This window comes from Phyllostomus hastatus, unplaced genomic scaffold (assembly GCF_019186645.2).
Source record: "Phyllostomus hastatus isolate PE091 unplaced genomic scaffold, TTU_PhHast_1.1 phas_contig_468, whole genome shotgun sequence".
NCBI lineage: Eukaryota > Metazoa > Chordata > Mammalia > Chiroptera > Phyllostomidae > Phyllostomus > Phyllostomus hastatus.
Genome location: NW_025333884.1, coordinates 737,790 through 759,496, shown reverse-complemented (window position 1 = coordinate 759,496; position 21,707 = coordinate 737,790). Strand labels below are relative to the sequence as shown.

The 21,707-nt window shown below is 44.6% G+C and overlaps 1 protein-coding gene across 1 annotated transcript; it reads left to right on the top strand.

Moving 5' to 3' along the window:
• The first annotated feature begins 12,324 nt into the window (after positions 1–12,324).
• LOC123822906 (CD177 antigen-like) lies at positions 12,325–20,229 on the top strand. Its single transcript, XM_045845080.1, is given in 9 exon segments — positions 12,325–12,376; positions 12,452–12,592; positions 12,858–13,043; positions 13,726–13,839; positions 13,994–14,110; positions 18,528–18,668; positions 19,297–19,482; positions 19,620–19,751; positions 20,084–20,229. Coding segments are annotated over 9 exon segments (1,215 nt in total).
• Positions 20,230–21,707: the final 1,478 nt, after the last annotated feature.

Genomic DNA, 21,707 nt, shown 5'->3' with positions numbered 1-21,707 from the left:
GTGGCTTCCAGCACTTGGCTACTATGAATTGTGCTGCTATGAACAGCCTAACTGCCCATCAGTAAATGAGTCGATCAAAAAACTATGGTAAATTTACACAATGGAATACTATACAGCAGAGAGAAAGAAGGAGCTCCTACCCTTTCTGACAGCATGGATGCAACTGGAGAGCATTATGCTAAGTGAAATAAGCCAGACGGTGAAAGACAAATACCATATAATCTCACCTTTAACTGGAACATAATCAACAACAACAACAAAAAAAAACAAGTAAAATATAACCAGAGACATTGAAATTAAGATCAATCTGAGAGTAACCAGAGGGGAGGTGGGATGTGATAATGGGGGGAAGGGTTTTCAGGAACTACTATAAAGGACACATGAACAAAACCAAGGTGGGGGGTGGAAGCAATGGAGGGAGATGGGTTTGGCTGGAGTGGAGGGTGGTGGTGTGGGGAAAATTCAGATAACTGTAATTGAACAACAGTAAAAGAATTTAAAAAAGAAAATAAAAATTAAATATCTAAAAAAAAAAGAAGAGGAAGAAAAACTGAGAGGGAAAGGAACAAAGGTACAAAGGTAGCAAAATGGCAATGAATAAGTACCTATCAATAATAACTTTAAATGTAAATGGATTAAATGCCCCAATTAAAAGGAACAGGATAGCTGAATGGATAAGAGAACATGACCCACACATATTCTGCCTACAAGAGACCTACCTCAGAACAAAAGACCTACACAGACTGAAAGTGAAGGGCTGGAAACAAATATTCCAAGCAAATGGACAAGTAAAAAATCCAGGGTAGCAATACTTACATCAGACAAAAGAGACTTCAAAACAAAGGCCATAAAAATGACTCAGAAGGACACTTCATAATATTCAAGGGAGAATCCATCAAGAAGACATAAACATTATAAACATATATGCACCCAACATAGAAGCACCCAACTACATATGGACAATTTTGGAGGTCTTCAAAAGATATAGACAGCAGCACATTTATAGTAGGGGATTTTAATACCCCACTGTCAAAAATGGATAGATCTTCCAAACAAAATATCAACCAGGATATTGCATCATTGAATAATGTCCTATATAAAAGGGGCTTAACTGATATATATATAGGTAATATATATATATTACCTTTCATCCCAATGAAACAAAATACACATCCTTTTCAAATACACATGGAACATTTTCAAAGGTAGACCACATGATAGGACACAAAACAAGCCTCAGAAAATTCAGGAAAAGTGAAATCATATCTAGCATCTTCTGAGACCACAAGGAACTGAAACTAGAAACCAACCTCAAGGAAAAAAATCCCCAAATACTCAAACTCATGGAGATTGAATAGCATGCTATTAAACAATGAATGGGTCAAGAATGAAATCAAGGAAGAAATAAAAAAGTTTCTAGAAACAAATGAAAATGAACACACAACAGTCCAAAACTTATGGGTCATAGCAAAGGCAGTCCTGAGAGGGAAGTTCATAGCAATACGTACCTAGCTAAAAAGGATAGAAACATCTCAAATAAAAAACCCAACCCCACATCTACAAGAACTAGAGAGACAACAACAAGGACAGCCCAGAGGAAGTAGAAGGAAGGAAATAAACAAGATCATGGCAGAATTAAATGACATAGAGACTAAAAACACAATTCTAAGGATCAATAAATCCAGGAGCTGGTTCTTTGAAAAGATAAACAAAATTGACAATCCTTTAAGCAGACTCATAGAGAAAAAGGAGAGAGAACCCAAATAAACACCATCAGAAATAAAATAGGAGAGATCACAACTGACACCACAGAAATACAAAGCATTGTAAGAAATTGCTGCAAAGAACTATATGCCAAGAAACTTGAAAACCTAGGTGAAATGGACAAATTTCTAGAAAAGTATAATCTTCCAAAACTCAATGAAGAAGTAGAAAGCCTGAACAGACCAATAAGAACAGATGAAATCAAAGCAGCAATCAAAAAACTCCTGGCACACAACACAAAAGCCCTGGACTGGACAGTTTCACAGGAGAATTTTACAAAACATTTAAAGAAGAGCTAACCCCCATCCTTCACAGACTATTCCAAAAAATTCAAGAAGACGAAAGACTCCCAAACTCTTTTTATGAAGCCAGCATCATTCTAATCCCACAACCAGATAAAGACACAACAAAGAAAGAACCACAGGCCAATATCACTGATGAATGTAGATGCTAAAATCCTCAACAAAGTATTGGCAAACTGCATCCAGCAATATATTAAAAAGATCATACACCATGATCAAGTGGGATTCATTCCAGGAATGCAAGGATGGTACAGTATTTGCAAATCAATAAATGTAATACATCACATAAGCAAAAGGAAAGACAAAAATGACAGGATCATATCAATAGGTGAGGAAAAAGCATTTGATAGGGTACATCATCCATGTATGATAAAAACAAGTGGGAACAGAGGGAGCATTCCTCAACATAATAAAGGCCATACATGAGAGACCTACAGCCAACATCATACTCAATGAGCAAAAACTAAAATCTTTCCCACTAAAATCAGAAACAAGACAAGGATGTCTGTTTTCACCACTTCTATTCAACATAGTATTGGAAGTTCTAGACACAGAAATCAGACAAGAAGGAAAAATAAAAGGCATACATATTGGAAAGGAGGAAGTAAAACTGTCATTGTATGCAGATGATATGATAGTGCACATAGAAGACCCCACAGACTCCACCAAAAGTGAATTTGGTAAAACAATGGGATACAAAGTCAATGTTCAGAAATCTGAGGCATTTTTGTACACCAACAATGAAATATCAGAATCAGAAATCAGGAAAAAAAATCCCATTTGCTATAGCAACAAGAAAAATAAAGTACCTAGGAATAAACCTAACCAAGGAGATAGAAGATCTGTACTCAGAAAACTATACAATGCTGAAAAAAGAAACAAAGGAAGACACAAATAAATGGAAGCATATACTATGTTCATGGTTTGGAAGAATTAACATTGTCAAAATGCCCATTCTACCCAAAGCAATTTACAGATTCAACTCAATCCCCATTAAAATACCAGAATATATTTCACAGATATAGAACCAACACTTCAAAAATTTATATGGAACTGTAAATGACCCTGAATAGCTGCAGCAATTTTGAGAAAGAAGAATAAAGTAGGTGTGATCACCATACCTGACATCAAACTATATTACAAGGCCACGGTAGTCCAAACAGTCTGGTACTGGTATAAGAACAGACACATAGATCAATGGAACAGAACAGAGAGCCCAGAAATAAACCCAAGTTTCTATAGTCAATTAATATTAGACAAAGGGGGCAGAAGTATAAAATGGAATAAAAATAGCCTCTTCGACAAATGGTATTGGGATATCTGGACAGCTACATGTGAAAAAATGAAAGTCCACCACCAACTTACACCATACACAAAAATAAACTAAGATGGATGAAACACTTAAATACAAGTCATGGGACTATAAAAGTCCTAGAAGAGAAAATAGGCATGAAAATCTCAGATATTCCACACAGCAATATTTTCACCAGTATGTCCCCTAGAGCGAGGGACATAAAGTAAAGAATAAACAAATGGGACTTCATCAAAATAAAAAGCTTCTGCATGGCTACAAAAAACATTAGCAAATGAAAATGGAACCAACTGTATGGGAAAATATATTTGCCAATAATACCTCTACCAAGGGTTTGATCTCCAAAATATATAAAGAACTTACATGACTCCACTCTAAGAAGACAAGCAACCCAACTAAAAAATGGGCAAAGGACCTGAACAGACAATTCTCTAAGGTGGACATACAGAGCGCCCAGAGATGTATGAAAGGATGCTCAGCATCACTAGCCCTCAGAGAGATGCAAATCAAAACCACAATGAGATACCACTTCACACCAGTCAGAATGGACATCATAAACAAATCAACAAACAATAAGTGCTGGCAAGGTTGTGGAGAAAAAGGAACCCTAGTGCACTGTTGGTGGGAATGCAAACTGGTGTGACCTCTGTGGAAAACAGTATGGGATTTCCTCAGAAAACTAAAAATGAAATTGCCTTTTGACCTAGCAATTCCACTGCTGGGATTATACCCTAAGAATCCTGAAACACCAGTTCAAAAGAACCTATGCACCTGCTATGTTCATAGCAGGTTTATTTACAATAGCCAAGTTCTGGAAGCAGCCTAAATGCCCATCAATAAATGAGTGGATAAAAAGACTGTGGTACATTTTCATAATGGAATACTACACAGCAGAAAGAAAGAAGGAGCTCTTACCCTTCCTGATAGAATGGATGGATCTGGAGACCATTATGTTAAGTGAAATAAGGCAGGTGGTGAAAGACAAATACCATATGATCTCACCTTTAATGGGAACTTAATTAACAAAACAAACAAGCAAGCAAAATATAACTGGAGACATTGAAATTAAGAACAAACTGACAATAACCAGAGGGGAGGGGAGAGGGAAATAATATGGGAAAGAATACAAAGGGTCATAAATGAACATGTATAAAGGACCCACAGACAAAGCCAAAGGGGGGCAGGATTGAGTGTGGGAGAAGTTGGATAGGGTGGGGGAAAGCGATAGTGGGAAAATGGAGACAACTGTATTCAAACATCAATTAAAAATTAAAAAAATAAAGTAAACAATTTGTATACAAAAAATCCAGTACCAAAGGGAGGAAGGGAGGAGTGTTAATCCCCTTGATGAAGCAATGCTGAGATCCCCTGGATTGTAAAGCTGTAGCTTCCTGGATAAGCAAGCAGGCTTATGTCCCCCAGTTTATTAAGCTCAATATCTAGGTACATTTACTCTCCTTTCCTATCAATAATTAGCTAAATGTGGACGGTAACAACTAGGCTTCCTGCTCTAAATCCAGCAACCACATGGATCCTGGCTAATGTGAAAAGCTAAAAAAATATTAATTTTGTTTTTCCTACCCGCTTATTTCTTTTCACTGGGCTAATAATCAAATTAACAGAGACAGATTGGCAGGAGAATATCAATTTTTAATACATGAGCATGGGGAATTCACATAAGCATGAAAATTCCAGAAAGGAAGGAAACATTGGATACACAAAACATTTTGAACAAAGAAAAAGAAAAGGAGAATAAGGTCTTAGATTTTAGAAGTGAGAATGGGCCATTTATAGGGAGTTAATACATACATAGGAAGAGAGTTCTTTCCAGGCAATTCAAAGAGTGGGACTCGGGGTGTCTAGCCTAGCTAGTAGGCACCTGCCTGAAGCACTTTTATTTGCCATACTTAAAATTATGCTAAGATGAACATTCTGATTCTCTTCCTAAAGCAAAGTTTTCTGTTTGAATCTCTTGGCAGGAAAGTGGGGAGGGTCAATATTCTTGCTGAGTTTTTTTCTTTTTTCTTTTCTTTTTTTTTAAAGATTTTTATTTTATTTTTATTTTTAGAGAGAGAAGGGATGGAGATGAGAGAGAGAGAGAGAGAGAGAGAGAGAGAGAGAGAGAGAGAGAGAGAGAGGGAGAGAGAAACATCAATGTGCGGTTGCTGGGGGTCAAGGCCTGCAACCCAGGTATGTGGCCTGACTGGGAATCGAACCTGCGACACTGCTGAGTTTTTTTCTTAATAAACACCTTAAAATCAATACCCCATAAAAGAAACTTCAATTTAGTAAAACTTTGGTTCCTTTCACTAAACACTGATCAATTATATCCACTCCTGCTCAAAACCCATCAGTGGCTTCCCAGGTCACTCTGAGGAAAGCCAAAGTTCTGGCTGATGGCCCCTCCCTCTTCAACTTTATCTCCTGTCATCTTTCACTCTGTCTTTTCCACCCAGTTCACCTCCTTCTTGATGCTCCAACATTTTCATATTGAAAGAAAAAAACACCCTAAGCATTCCTTATTTCTTTTTTTTAAAAAATATTTTATTTATTTATTTTTAGGGAGGGAAGGGAGGGAGTGGGAGAGAGAGAGAGAGAGAGAGAGAGAGAGAGAGAGAGAGAGAGAGAGAGAGAGAGAGAGAGAGAGAGATATCAATGTGCGGTTGCTGGGGGTTATGGGGGTTATGGCCTGCAACCCAGGAATGTACCCTGGCTGGGAATCAAACCTGGGACACTTTGGTTCCCAGCCCGCGCTCAATCCACTGAGCTACACCAGCCAGGGATCATTCCTTATTTCATACTAGCAAATTATTATTGTTGTTTGGTTTATTTTGCAACTCCCCAGAAGCAACCCATTGGGGACTGGGATTCTGTCAATTCTGTTTCACAGCCATTATTTCTAGTTCTTAGAATAGTGTCAGGAAGATAGTGAGGACTTGGTTAATGTTTTTGATTAGTGAGTATTAAAATTACACATGTGATGATGGTTACCAAGGTGAAATATGGAGTGTTATGACACACATATCTGGAATTCTCATCTAGACTGAAGGAACAGGAAAAACTTTCCCAAAGACAAACATCTAATTGAGAAAGCCCAGCCTAACCTAGAGCTCAGGAGAGGGCAGGAACAATGGACCCAAACAGAGGGCACAGCACGTGTACAGTCTGGGAGGTGGGAAAGTTGTGTGAAGTAAATAAGTTCATCTGACCCATTTGGGTGATTAAATGAACCAATAACCCTGAAATGCCAAGTGCAGAGTGCATGCTAAAAAAAAATCCAGCTGTTGTGTTTATCACACTCCTGTGGGCTCACATCCAGGGCCTGCCCACTTAGAAAGAGCAGTCATAAAAGAACAATATTCTCCCCTCCTTACCACACAAGCAACTCATGACATCAAGCCTTGATCACAGCTTGACTGAGGTATAAGTGACAGACAATCAACCACAGATATGTAAAGTGTAAAATCTGATGAGTGTTGAGATGTAAACACACTCTATGTGTATCCATTCCACCCAAAAGTTTCTCACATATCATTGTACTCCTTCCCTGTAAACTGCACCCCATCCTCACAGTCCTCAGGCAATCATTCATCTTTTGTGTCACTCAATAGATTAGTTTGCATTCTTTTAATTTTATATAAATGGAATTACATAGTATGTTTTCTTTTTATTTGGCTTCTTTCATTCAGTATAATTATTTTATGAGGTTATTTTTTATCGTGAATAATTCAGTGGTATTTAGTGTAGTCCCAATGTTGTGTAGCCACCATGTCTACCTTGTACTAAAACATTTTCATCACCCCAGTTAAACCCTGTACCCATTGAGGGGTTGCTCCCCATTCCCCCATCCCCTAACTACTCGTAATTACCAATCTGAATTCTGTCTTCTTATCCCCCATATCCACTGCCCTTGTACTCTGCCAGCTTGTACATCTGGTACTCCCTCTTCTCCTGATATCAGGGACAAGAGTCTTCAAGACTCTTAACCTGAGTCTTCAAGAACTTTATCCTTTCCTCCAACATTGTGTCTCATCCTCAGACCCATCCTAGTCTGGGAGGATGGCAGCCCCACTTCACCACACCATCCAGTGGCTTCTCCCTCAACATGTAGGTCAGCCCTTCACTCATATTCACCTCAATCCTGAGATTTAAAAAAAGTCCTCCTTCATGGTACTTCTAGGTCCCTGGAATCCATGTAATGCCACCTTCCCCCCCATCCCATACTTCCCAGGCTTTGTAATTTCTCATCCTGACTCTGAGCAGATCCCATCTCTCCATGGCCCCGTTCTAGCCCACCTTTGCTTACCCACAATTCCTCTGTGATCAAGACTCCAAGGATTTTAGCCAAATACCCCAGAGGTCACAAGGAGTGGGGTAGGAATAGAACCAGAGCAGAGATTTATTTCTTCTTTTTTTTTTTAACTTTTATTTTCACTTTTTTATTGTTGTTCAAGTACAGTTGTCTCCATTTTCACACCGCCAATCTTCCCCACCCCCTACACACCCACCTCCCACCATCAGTCCTACCCCTCTTTGGCTTTGTCCATGGGCCCTTCATACATGTTCCATGACAACCCTTTCCCTTCTTTCTCTGATACTCCCCTCCTACCTCCTCTCTGCTTAGCATCAGTTTCTTATTTCTTTTTTCATTTTTAATATATTTTATTTATTATGCTATTATAGTTCTCCCATTTTTTCTCTCCTTTATTCCCCTCTGCCTCACACCCCCTCCAATCAGCATTCCCTCACCTTAGTTCATGTCCATGGGTCATGCACATAAGTTCTTTGGCTTCTCCATTTCCCATACTATTCTTAATCTCCCCCTGTCCATTTTGTACCTAGTATTTATGCTGTTTATTCCCTGTACCTTCTCACCCCTTCTCCCTCTTCCCCTCCTTGCCGATACCCCTCTATGTGATCTCCATTTCTGTGATTCTGTTCCTATTCTATTGTTTTGCTTAGTTTTTTCTTATTTTTGTTTTTGTTTAGGTTCACTTGTTGATAGTTGTGGGTTTGTTGTCATTTTACTGTTCATAGTTTTGATAATTTTTTTCCTAGATAAGTCCCTTTAACATTTCACATAATTAGGGCTTGGTGATGATAACTACTTTAACTTGACCTTATCTGGGAAGCACTTTATCTTCCCTTCCATTCTAAATGATAGCTTTTGCTGGATAGAGTAATCTTGGATGAAGGTCCTCGCCTTTCATAACTTCAAATACTTCTCTACAGCCTTTTCTTGCCTGCAAGGTTTTCTTTCAGAAATCAGCTGATTTCTTATGGGAATTCCTGTGTAGGTAACTATCTCCTTTCTTTCTTTTTGCTTTTAAGATTCTCTGCTTATCTTTAATCTTGGGTAAGGTAATTATGATGTGCTTTGGCATGTGCTTCTATGAGTCTGACTTCTTTGGGACTCTCTGGGTTTCCTGGACTTCCTGGAAATCTATTTCCTTTGTCAGATTGGGGAGGCCCACTTTCATTATTTTTTCAAATAAGTTTTTAATTTTTTGCTCTTCCTCTTCTCCTTCTGCACCCCTATAATCCAGATGCTGTAATGTTTAAAGTTGTCCTGGAGGTTTCTAAGGCTCTCCTCATTTTTTTGAATTCTTGTTTCTTCATCGTGTTCCAGCTGAATGTTTATTTCTAACTTCTGCTCCAAATCGTTGATTTGAGTCCCGGTTCCTTTCCATCACTGTTGGTTCCCTGTATATTTCCCTTTGTTTAATTTTCCATAGTCTTCACTTCTTCCACTATTTTGAGACTCTACTTAACCGTTTCTGTGAGCAACTTGATTACCAGTGTTTTGAATTGTGGTAGGTTGGTTATCTCTTCATTGCTTATTTCTATTTTAGGAGCTTTGATCTATTTTTTCATTTGGGTCATATTTTTGTTTTGGCATGCCTGTTATGTAGTAAGTGGTGGAGCCTTAGGTATTTGTCAGGGCGGGGGTAATGCACATCACTGCATTGTGGCACTGTATGTAGAGGAGGGGTTAGAGAGGGAAAAATAGTTGGCTCTGGGCTGGCTTTCAGTCACTTCCCCTGCTACCCACAAGCAAACTGGGCCCTTTCTGGTGCTGATTCCCAGGTGGATGATTTTGTGTACATTCTAGGACCCTGTGGGTCTCTCCAACAAACTCTCCTGTGAGGCTGGGAGTTTCTCCCACCACCGCAACCCCTAGAGATTTTCACATTCAGAGGTTTTGAGGCTTCATTTCCCCATGCTGGAACCCTGGGTTGTGTGGTCAGACTCATTCCCCAGTATTTCTTCCTGGTTTATCTGCACACCACCCTTGACAGCCACATAGATGGGAGAAGAAATCACTCCTGCTTCTTAATCACTCAGGCTTGGAATTGATACCAGTCATTTCTGCTCATGTTCCATTGGTAGAAAATAGTCACATGGTCACCTACAGACAAAGGTGGCTGGGAAGTATAGTTTTCTAGCTGGCCAGTCATCACTTCATAAGAGCACTACATCCCAAAGGGAGCAAAGATCTTTGGTGGGTAGGTATGTCTGCCACACTGTATGACCTTGAGCAAGTTATTTTACTTTTCTGGGGTTTCGTTTATTTACCTATATAACTGGGCAATTAATAGGATCCCCCTCATAGTTGTGGGTGTGAATCAATAAGTTGAAATATACAAAGGGCTTGGAGTAGGGCTTGGACAGATTAAGGACTTACAATATTACCTATTTTTAGTCATGTGTTGAGAATCCACTTTGGGTTATAGAGACATCCATGACTTGCAGATAGTCATTACACCTATGTGACAGAGGGGAAGGAAAAAGTTCAGAGAAGGGTTCCACAGTTAGGGAGCAACAGGAGCATGCCAGGAAGGCAATAGAATTTTACACCAAGGGTTGTCAGACTTTTTGCCAAGAAGCCCCACACCCAGCCTTTGCATTCGGCTTTTGAAAGATGCAGGATCCCAGAAAGGTTGCTTTAATCTTCTGAGTCTACTTGGCTGAGCCCCTGCCAGCCTTTCCACTCCTGTCTTCCATCACTCCCTCTGTAGCCATGACAAGTCCAGACTTGCTTTCTTTCTAACCCTCAAAAAATCCAAGCTTGATTCCACCTCAGGCCTTTGCAAAGGTTCTCCCCTCTACCTTGAATATTCTTCCCACCTGTCTTTCCATGGCAGGCTCTTTCCCTTTACTCTGCCCTCAGCACAAGGTCACATCCTCGGGATGGCCCACCCTGCTCCCATTTCCATTACTTACTTTTACATCACCTGCCCAGCACCAAGCAATAGATAAGATTTTTCTGTGTTCATGCATTTGTTTAGTGTCTGTGTCTCTCAGTTAGCTACCACCTCAACAAACACATGGCCCTCATACTTGCTGGTCTTCTTATAACCCCAGCAATTGGGACAGTGCCTGGCACAAAGTTCAGCCTCAGTAAATATTTGTTCACTAAAACAAGAAATTAATGGATGACCTGTTACCCTATGTGTCCCTTTACCCACCTTCTTTCTCCTCTTCTTCCAGGGACTCTGCTTCAGGCCATGCACAACTTCAGAGGGCTCCATTCACACAGCCACAACATGAATCATTGGGAAGGGGAAGGTGTTTCAAAAGTGCACAACCTACACCGGTGTAGTGCTATCTTTCCCTCTTCTTCATTCATCCATTCATTCATTCTCTCACTCAATCAGTAAATATCTACTAAGCACCCATGATATGCCAGTTAGTGGTGCAGACTCAGTGGGAGATAAGACTAACACTGGTGTCTGTGTGGCACATCTGTAAGTTGCAAACAAAATAAAAACAGAACATATGAAAATGTCAAAAATACACATATCATTGTGAATTTCACACTTATTTCTCCCCTACTGTTGTTCTCACCCATTCTTTTCTCCTTTTTTAACCTCTGCACTCACTGACAGATTTTCTGTATCCTTTCCAGCCTCCCTCCTACCCAGTGGACTAGAAGTGATTGGTACACGCCAGTGAAACCTATTGTTAATTATTTAGGATTTGGCAAGGTCATCTTGTTAATCTGTTGGTGGCTTCAAAATCAGATGTGGTGAGAGAATCCGCACCTCATTAACAGGCCAACATTATGAGGCAGGGTTTGTTGATGCTGTTTTTCTGAAAAGCTGTGTTTTTAGCACATCACTGTTCCCATCTGTTTCTAGTAGAGAAACTTTGCTTTGTCAAGGAATATCCTAGTTCTTCCACTGCCATTACTCTCCCTGTGATACCTCAGCTCCCTCCTGGGCTACAGGAACCAAGAGCTCTCAGCCTGTGTTGTGCTGGTAGGGAGAAAACAAACAGAAAGCGAATGAGAGAACCAGAAGGAGGAGAATAAAAGCATGAAGAAGATCATGGAAAAGGGAATAAAAAGGAAAGCCATACTGGAAGGAATGAGAAAGAAAAGAGAGGTACATATCTGTGAGAGGCAGAGGTTAGGGTAGAAAAGCCATAGGGACCAGCCAAGACCCACCACTAATGTCCTCACAAGCAGTTGGGCCATTTCCCCAACTGGGGCCAGAAGGTGGCCTGGTTGCCTGGACAAATGAGGAAACTGTCTTCACAAACTATCCTGTAACAAGGTGGGGGTGGGGACCTGCACAGCTGGGCTCAGTTGGAAATAGGGCTGGCAATCTTGAACAACGGAGGCTGGGTGTCAGGATGCCTCAGTTTTTAACTGTGGAGTATATGGGGTCTGGACTCTTGGATGGGAGTGAGGAGGAGCCTTGGACTTCTGGGGTCTGAGAGAGAAGGGGGCTGGAAGGCTGTACTCCTTGGACAAAAGGAAGAGGAAGGACTCAGGTTTCTCAGCCTTTAAGCTTGTGAGATTAGGAAAGTGGGCTTAGGCCTCTTTTGGCAAGGTCCTCCACTCCCCACCCTTTCCTGGCTACCTTGGGTGAGGAGAGGTATAAAAGGGCTCAGTTTTCTGGGAGAAAGAGGAGGAGTGAGAGAGTTGTAGTAGCCTTGACCATGAGCCCTGCTCTGCTTCCAGCCCTCCTAGGCCTCACACTTGTGCTGCCCCGTGAGTGAAGACCCCAACTTGGGAGGGGATTTCCTGGGAGGATGGGCTAAGATGGATTTTCTGTTCTCCTCCCAGGAGCACAGGCCTTGATCTGTCAGCCTGGAACAGCAGTAACTGTGAGGAATGTAACAGAAGAGTCCTTTCAGCAGACCTTTGGCAGGAAGATCTGCAGTGAGGGCTGGGGTTGCCAAGACACACTGATGTTACTTGAGAATGGTGAGACAGACTGTATACACTTCAGGCATGACCAGCACCCAGATGCATGCAGGGATCTCCCTCTCCTCCTGACCAGTCCTGCCTGTGTTCTGTGTGGAGACTCAGGAGACTCCCTCCCTCATACCAAGAACTGTGCCCTCCTCCAAAGCAGTAGGCCCTCAGGAACTCAGGCATCTCCTCTCCAGCCTCTTAACCAATCCACAGATCCTCCCTCTAGGAACCCAGAGTCCTGATCCTCACTCAGCCTGAACCCTTTGCCATCCAGGACCCCAAGTGCTCCTAGTACTCACCAAGGGCTGTACCCAGGAGGAGGATCAAGAGGCTCGTGTCACACAGCACCGGGCAGGTCCGGGTCTCTCCATTGTCTCCTATACCCATGTGTGTCGCCACAAGGACCTCTGCAATGACCTCTCCACCACCCTCCCTTTCTGGAACTTGTCTCTCCCTGCAGGTGAGACAAGGAGGGAGGGGAGGAGGAGGAGAGAAGAGGGGGTGTGGGGAGGAGGAGAGCACAGAGAGCATGTTTGCTTAGACGCCTCCTGGCCACCCAGCCTGTTCACACTCCCCAGGACTCCCTTCCCTGGCACAGCTTCCTCTCACAGTCCTGGGGCAGCACACTGGACTGCACCTCAGATTCTGGCAATGGCCTGGACCAGGGCCGTGCTCCCTTTTCTACACTGTTGTGCTTGATTCACCCATGTTTCATTTAGGGTTTTGGTACTTCCTCTTCTGAAGTGAACTTAGCCTGTAACTCTTCACTCTCCTTGTCTGTATCCTAAACTGGGTTTGGGGTGATGCTCTGCTTACTTTCCCCTTTGGGGCATCATGTCAGCTTGGTCTGTGTAGTGAAGTTATGGGGGAACTCTCTCTTTATTCCTCCCGGGGCACCCCTCTGGGATCAGTCCCCAGTCCTTCTCCCAGATCTCTTTATCCCCTACCTTACTTTCTCCCCAACCACATGACCCCAACTTCCTGCACCCCAGGCCTATATGAGAGAAACCTGAACTGGAAAAGTCTGAGGAGACTGAGGAGGTTGATTATGGATGCCAGAAAAGGGGGTTGGTAGAAGGCACCAGATCCAAATATGGAGGCAGCTAAGTGTTCCCTTCCTCCCTCTCACCTCCTAGTCCCAGGGTCCATGCAGTGCCCAGTCTGCTTGTCTACAGAAGGCTGTGAGTCTGTGACAGAGGTGACCTACCCCATTGGGCACTCACACTGCTACAACGGGATCCTCGAGCTCAGGGGAGGTGAGCTGCGACATGGAGGTCCCTGTAGGCACTGAAGTCAGAGAGGTTAGCTAAGATCCAGGACTTGGAGAAGGGTAGGCTTGGTTTCTCAGGGTTGGATGGTCCCAGTGGTGGCATCTCACCCTCTCTCACTCTTCCTGGGCCCTTCCCACAGGGGGCATCAACAGCAAACTGAGAGTCCAGGGATGCATGTCCTAAGCAGCCTGCAACCTACTTAATGAGACTCGGGAAATTGGGCCCTTGTCTGTGAGTGAAAACTGTAATGCTGATGGTGAGTCCCATACCCAGAAAGTGTGATTGTGCCCTGCCCCACAGCCTTGAGTTATGATGACGCTTGAAATTTGGACTTCCAGCATATCCTACCAACACTAGTACCCAAAAGCATTTTGGGTACTAAATAAAATAAGAATTTTATTACTCACTCAGGCATAGGCAAAGTGAAGAATTGTCTTGGTACATGCTTTGGGATGAAAATGCTGGTAATAGGTGTCCAGATGAAATGGAGAGACAGGGCATGTGGTCCATGGACAGATATAGGACAGGGACTCACTGGTGGGTGTTTCAGGTGACATTGAGACTGACAAACCAAATGAGGACAGACTGTCCATGTGGGAGGGAGTGGGGAGCAGGGAGAAAGGTCAAGTGGCACACAGGGCTGGGTGCTTTGCATTCTGCTTTATCCATTGGATGTAGAAGTGAGTGCAGAGTGCCTAGTTCTCATGCTGGGAGTGACTCATTGCCTTCAGTTCTAGGTCCCTACACTCTTTTTTAAAAGATTTTATTTATTTTTAGAGAGAGGTGAGGGGAGAAAGAGAAGGAGAGAAAAATAAATTTGTGGTTGCCTCTTGTGCATCCTCCAGTGGGACCTGGCCCAGAATTCAGGCATGTGCCCTGACCGTAAATCAAACTGGCGATCCCTTGGTTCATAGACCAGCACTCAATCCACTGAGCCACACTAGCCAGGGCTTGCCCCACACTCTTGACCTTGGTAGCCCTGGGTCATTGATCTCTTTTCAACTACTCTACCCTCCCCCCAACCTTCATCTATCCCTCACCTATGGTACTAGGGTACTCCAGTAGCCATGCTGTACAGGAAGGAAGGCCAGAGAAAACCAAGGATGTTTCAGCTGTGGTAGGGAAAGCAGGGGCTAAGTAGGGACATTGAAAGTGTCCCCACTCACCCACACAAAGGCAGCCTGACTATGCCCTGGGCAGACTGACAGTGGCCTGGAGTGTCTCAGTGAGAAGCACAGGAGTCAGGGAGGGGAGTGGGGGCTTAGCAGAGTAGGAAGAGGACCTTCCTTGTTTGAACCTCAGTTTCCCCATCTGCCCATGGCACCCAGCCTTTAAAGCTTCAAGGAGAACATTGAGTGGATTCGGCAAACAGTCGTCTGTGCTTGGATCCCTCTGGCTAGTCTGGGACCCTTGAGGACAGGGCCTGGGTGTCACCAACACCAAGGTTTCCAGCCTGAGGCAGCACAAGGGCTAGCACAGGATGAAAAGTCAGTTTGTGCAGGATTCCAAGGTCTCCTGTGGGGACTGCAGAGGACTCAGACCCTGTCCTTACCCTAAAGGGACTTCAGGACTAGGAGATGAGACAGCACAGATGCAGATGGTCACATGGCTGTGGTGAAGGAGCCTGGAGGAGCTGTGAGCAGGAAAACAGTAATGTCCTGAAGTGGGTTTCAAGGAGGGCTTTACAGAGGAGGTGATGTGTGAGACATGTCTTAAAGATTAGCTTCAGTTTATTAGTAGAGTAGGAAGAGGACATGAACAAGCAGAGGAAACAGCATGTGCAAAGGCCTGGTGATGGGAATAATCTTCCTGTTTTCAGAAATGGCTTCCTAGCTCTGCTTGAGAAGATCTTGTAAAGAGCATGGGTGCACGTAGGACTAGGGGGGTGGTCACTGGTTTTTCAGGTAGACAAGATGTGTGTGGGTGACCTCAGAATAGCTATTCCAAGCAGAAAGATCAGTGGTGCAAGGCCAGGGAGACTGGACCTGACCTAGCATGTCTTGGGAATGGATATTGGTGTGGGAGTAAAGAGGGAGGCTGGGGGGCCTGGTGCTGATCAAGAAGCGACAAAGCCAGAGTGAAAGTTTAACCTTTTTTTCCTGTGGGCAAGGCAGCCACAGACAGGTATTGACCATGGAGGAACAGTCTGCTTCTCTTTTTAAAAATTATTCTGTTTAATTATGTGGCCCTTTTCTCTGGAACTAGGTAACATTTATAATCTAGAAAGCATTCCTGAAACAAACCCAATGTAATCCATGTAATATACCATACCACACAATACACACAACAGACATATTCAGACTCATTGCATTGCAGGCACATCACACCAGCACACATTGCCTCTTTATATGTAACACATACCACAAACCTCATATACCACACACCACATACAATACACAGACCACACAACACAATACCTGCCAAATCCACCACACGAACCAAACAGACACACAGAACTGATACCATGCCACACCTGTGCAAAACCACATACAACATACATAATATATATATACACACCACACATCGCATGCCACACACACTACATATACTATGCAAACATAACATATACCTGTCACACATTTCATACTCCCATACACATCCCCATGTACCATACACAGATGATACAAGAACCACACATATGCCACATAAAACAGCTACTATGCCACAAATGAATATCCCCCATATGTAAACTTATGCTGTTAGCTTTCAGTATAGGAGTCAGATCTAGGGATATGTGTTTGCCTTCCCTGGTTCAAAAGGTCAGTGAGGCAGTTTAACAGACATTTATTGAGCGACAGTAAGCTCAAACAGACATCAGAAGCTGAGGTACAACAAGATGTCATGGGACGAGAAGGCCATTCCAGGGAGACAGACAGCTACTGGGAAGACCTGGGGCTGGGGAAGCCTGGGTGCAAGAGCATGGGTTGCACAAAAAAGGCCATGGTAGGAGCCCACTGAAGGAGAACAAAGACTTGGAACGTGAAAGGCCTTGACTGGCCCCTTAAGGAATTGGGCTGCGGTGCCAGTGAGGGCGGTGCATTGGCACAATCGGGAGGAGCACAGCCGCTAAGAGCCTAGGTCTCAATCAGAGAGATGTGAGTTTCTCTCTGGGTTGTGCCACTGAACCAGCTTTGGAGGATCACCACCTCTATGAGTGTCTTTCAGAAAACTCAAGGAGGTGTGGGTGATTACAGATAGTGGGGATCAGAAGGGCACACACCTGGGGTGGGTGGGGGCCTGCTGGGTGTGCAAGAAAGCTTGGAGGTCAGTGTAGCCCCAGATGACTGTTCAAAAGAGATTGGAGCAGGACATGCAGATGGAGAGGCAGGGCCTTTAGGGCCATTTTTAGGACATAAAATTTTATTCTGAGTGGGGCAGGGCCCTATTGGAATATTCTGAGTAGAGGAGTCACATGAATCAACTTACATTTTATGGGGATTCCTCTGGCTGCTGAGTTAGAAATAGAGTAAGTGGGAATTGGATGTGGGAGAGGGGATCCGCAGAGAGACTCAGCAGGTCAGAGCCCACTGGGTCCTGAATGCTGGTGGAAGCAGCATATAGGTCATGAGAAGTGGCCAGGTTCCTGAGGTATCTGGCAGCTTCAGCCAACAGGATATCCTCATGGGTGCAACAGGGGGTGTAAGTCATAGAGATTGTTAAGAATGACAGCAATGTTCTCAACTTGAGCAACTGCAAGTCAGGAGCTGCTGCTGACTAGCATGTGGAGGGTGGGAGAGGGGAGAACCGAGGCCAGGCTGGGAGCAGGGCAGCAGGAGTCATGATGTTGTGGTCTGTGAAGAGAGGCAACAAGCAGTCCTCCTTCATGAGGCTGTTGTGAAAGTTAAACATGTTGGTGGAATCTGTGTCATCAGCCATGGAATTCATGCATCACGTGACATATCCTTGCTGGTGATGGGATGGCCATAAGTGAAGGTCTAGGGTTCTGTATTTCAGACTGGACTCCTGAGGACCTCAGAGGCCTAGGTAGCTGAGCACGGTATCAAACACTATCTTCCCCATCACTCACCCCCAGGAGCCCAGCTTGGCTAACTATTAGTGGTGAGACATGGGGAAATCTACTTCACCACTCCTCTGCCTCTGTTTTCCATCTTGAAAATGGGGAGTGGTAAATAACACCACCTACTTTGGTGGTCACTGTGAGAAAATGAGGTAACCCGGATGAGAGAGAGCCTTGGGAACCTTAAATGGGCTACTCCATGGAAAGCAGTCACCACAGTGGGGCACATAGTAAATGCTCAGTACACACACTAGGCATTGGAGGAACTTCGTTTGGGACATAGGATTTCTTAGTTAAAAGAATATAGGGTGTCAGTCTACACTCTTTGTTATCCAGATGAGGACCTTGAGCCTCAGTGACGGAAGCAGAGATGGCTCAGGTTAAGAAAGATCCGTCTTTCTCTGCCACACCCCAGGGGAGGAGCAGCCTTCAAGGGTGTTGAGCAAGGTTCCTGCAGATGCTGGAGCAGAAGTGGTGGTGTAAGGAATGGGGGCAGGCATACATGTCAAAGGTCCCTTCTCCACCTGAGATGAACTGACTGTCCAGGTTACCTGAGTGTGACTGAAGAACATGATCACCTTCCCGAACACAGGATCTGGAGGGGGAGACATGGCTTGTTCCTGGGCTGACACAGACGCTGGTGATTTCTTTCCAGCTTTTCGGACCTGTCAACAGGGATTCACGTTTTGGGCTAAACCAAACTTGAGTAAGGAACCGGAAGAATGGAATACATTTAAGAATGTGACATGTTTTTTGGAGGAGGTGTGCCAGGAGACTCTTCTGCTCATAGATGTAGGTGTGTGAGCTGTGTATAAGGGTGGGACCATGGCATCACATCCTGAGTCTCCTGTCCTGGATTCTGTTCCCTGAACTTCCTACCTACTTCCAATGCTGGAATTCTATACCTCACTCTTCCTCTTTCTGCGCTTGCTGTCCTCTTCTGATAATAGATGCTAAATGCTACCTACTGTGCTGGGACATCATGAGGATATATTTGATGGTCCATGCAGGTCTGAGAACAGAGCTGGAGCACAGTAACTTCTGTAACTTTGAGCCTTATTGAGCACCTGTTGAGGGCCAGGCTATATAGATCTCATTGGGTCTGCTTTTCTGAAGTTTTACATACCAGTGAGGAAAAAGAAAATCCACCAGAGAAAGGAGATAGAGAGATTGAGGTGAAGATTGCAATTTTAAAAAAGGGAAATTAGGAAGACTCTACTGATGTGATATCTGAGCAAGAACTGAGAGGGGACAAAGCTGGGGGAGGACCCAGGCTAAGGCTCCAGTCTTGGCCCTGCCTGCAACCACCCCATGCTCTTGTACTCAGGGAACCTACGTTCACCCTCTGCCAGCTAAAAATCCAGGAATCCCTGGCTCCAGTCTCCCTCTCCTCCCCACACCCAGCTGTCACTCTACCCCCACAGGACCCAGCTCACTCACTGTGGGGAGTAAAGGTTGTGGCAGGACTGAGACACAGAATTCCAAGACTCTCTCCATCTACTCGAGTCCCCCTGGAATGGTTGCCGCCTCCTATGCCAATTTCTGCTCCTCCAATGGGTGCAACAGTGCCCTCAGTACCAGTCTCCTGCTGAACTCTATCCATCATTCAGGTAAGGGAGCCAGGGAGATGAGAGAATAATGGGACATGGAGAGATGGAGCCCCAAGGATGCGAAGACTCTGGGCTCAAGGAGGGTGGCTATAACTGAGAGCAGAGCTGTGCACCCCAACCTTGCCTTTGCTACCCAGGTGACACTGCCCCAGGAGACCTTCAGTGTCCTGCCTGTGTGGACTTTGGTAGATTCTGCACAGACTCTGAAAATGTCACGTGCCCTAAGGGTGCCACTCATTGTTACAAAGGTTACATCAGTCTCGAAAGAGGTGAGTGCTGAAGCCCAGGTTACAAGGATGAAGGGTTTGGGGGCCTGGATTCACTGCTGCAGTAGTGGGAGGGCATTTGAGACACTGGCTCTTGGGCTCCAGGGTGAGAGGTGCTGAGGACCCAAATTTCTTGATCTGAAGGTGGTGATGCCTAGGAGCCTGATCTTCTGTTCTAATGGGGGATGTGCTAGGGTCTGGGATTCTTGGGCCTTAGGAATTTAAGTGTGTACTTCTTTGAGACCCCTCTGACTCATTCTTCACTCCCTAGGTGGGCTGTTGTCTACACTTAGGATTCAGGGCTGCAATCAACATGATTGGGCCATTTGTTGCAGGTGAACTGTCTGAGGATGAAAATAATGATCTCCAAAGTGGGGCTGCTCCTATCCCCTACCTGGCTCAGGTGGTGGGGCTGGGGCTGTCCCTAGCCCTTTGTTGTGGGATGACCTCCATGCTCACTCTATTTCCCTATGTTTCTTAGTCCCTGCTAACCCCTCAACAAAACCCTCCTTCTGATCTCATAACAAAACACTGAGCTGTTTTCCCATCTTCCTCATGAACTCTCATTCACACACACAACCACACATTTTGTGGCCTGATAGCAACATACGGAAGGGCCTGGGAGCAGCTGAATTGGCCCTGTGGGAGCTCGACACTCAAACACTGGCCACATGTGTCTGGTAAATAAAGGCATGATCTTTTCTCCCAGTGCTGGGATTTCTCTATGGGAGGGAAGGGCAGGGCTCACTGAGATCTGGGGTGATGAGGAGAGGAATCCAGGGAGAGATTCACCATGTCAGACCTATCCTTCACTGGTCTGGTGCACATCTTTTTTTCCAGCTGGTATGGTAATATAGCCTTTGCAGTGCTGCAGCCACAATTATTTGGGCATCACCATGACCTGGGAGGTAAAGGTGCACTTTGACCAGTGAGATTTCTACTTAGGAGTCAGGTTTCCTGTATAAACAGGAGACTCATCCCACCTGAATCACTTGACATATGGGTTTGTGTGAAGTGAAAAACCAAGAGGGTGTGCCCAGTTCCCTGAGGCTGATGTCACAGGGTCTGTTACTGTCCTACGCCTGGAAGGCAGAAGAGAAGTCCTTGCTGTCACTAGGTTCCCAAGGTGGGGGAGGAGATTAGAGAGGGCTGCCTGCCAGGAGCTCTAACCTCAGGCTGAGAAATCCAACCAGAGTACAGCAACAAGAGAGGCAGGGAGCTGCAGAATGCGTGGCCCAGCCTCACTCAGTGTCTGCCCTCTGGTCTGCTATTGGGGCTCCCATTGACTGCATCCACCTGGAAGGCAGGATTTCCCATTGACACAGTCCCAAGAGATCTGTCCCCAGGAGCAAAGAACAGCAGAGAGGAGGGGAGAGAGTGAGTCTGGAAAAGGAAATGGAGTGTCCATCACCATCCACCCTTCTCCTTTTCACATTCTCTCCTTCATTTGTTTGGGTGGAAATCAGTCTTCAACACAGAAGATAAACAATTCCTCTCCGTTACTTAATTGTGATAACATGGTGTGCTAATGTCAATTTGAGGACCAGTTCTTTACCTACAATGATGAGAGGAAGGTGGGGGTGGAAAGCTGGACATGTCCTGGAGGTGTAATCAGAGATGCCTTCTTCCATCACCCATTCCATATTCTCTCCCCCACCAGCCAGCACCGACTCTGGACAATTTTCTGAGGCAAATCTTCATTCTTATGGGAAGTGCGTGCTTGATGGTCCTGTCTCCACTGGGTTTCTGTTGTTTTCCCCTGAACAGGGCCTCTGGCCAGAGAAATATGAAGATGTTCTCCCAACAACTCTCCTGACTCCCAAACATAGATTTCCTTGACCCAGCAACCCAGCCTCCCTCTGCTAGTCAAGTGCTGTCTGTCAATCAGCAGAGCGACCCTCTTCTTATGCCCTATCAGTGGCAAGAGGAGCATAGAATGGCCAGGGGGCAGTTGAGGCT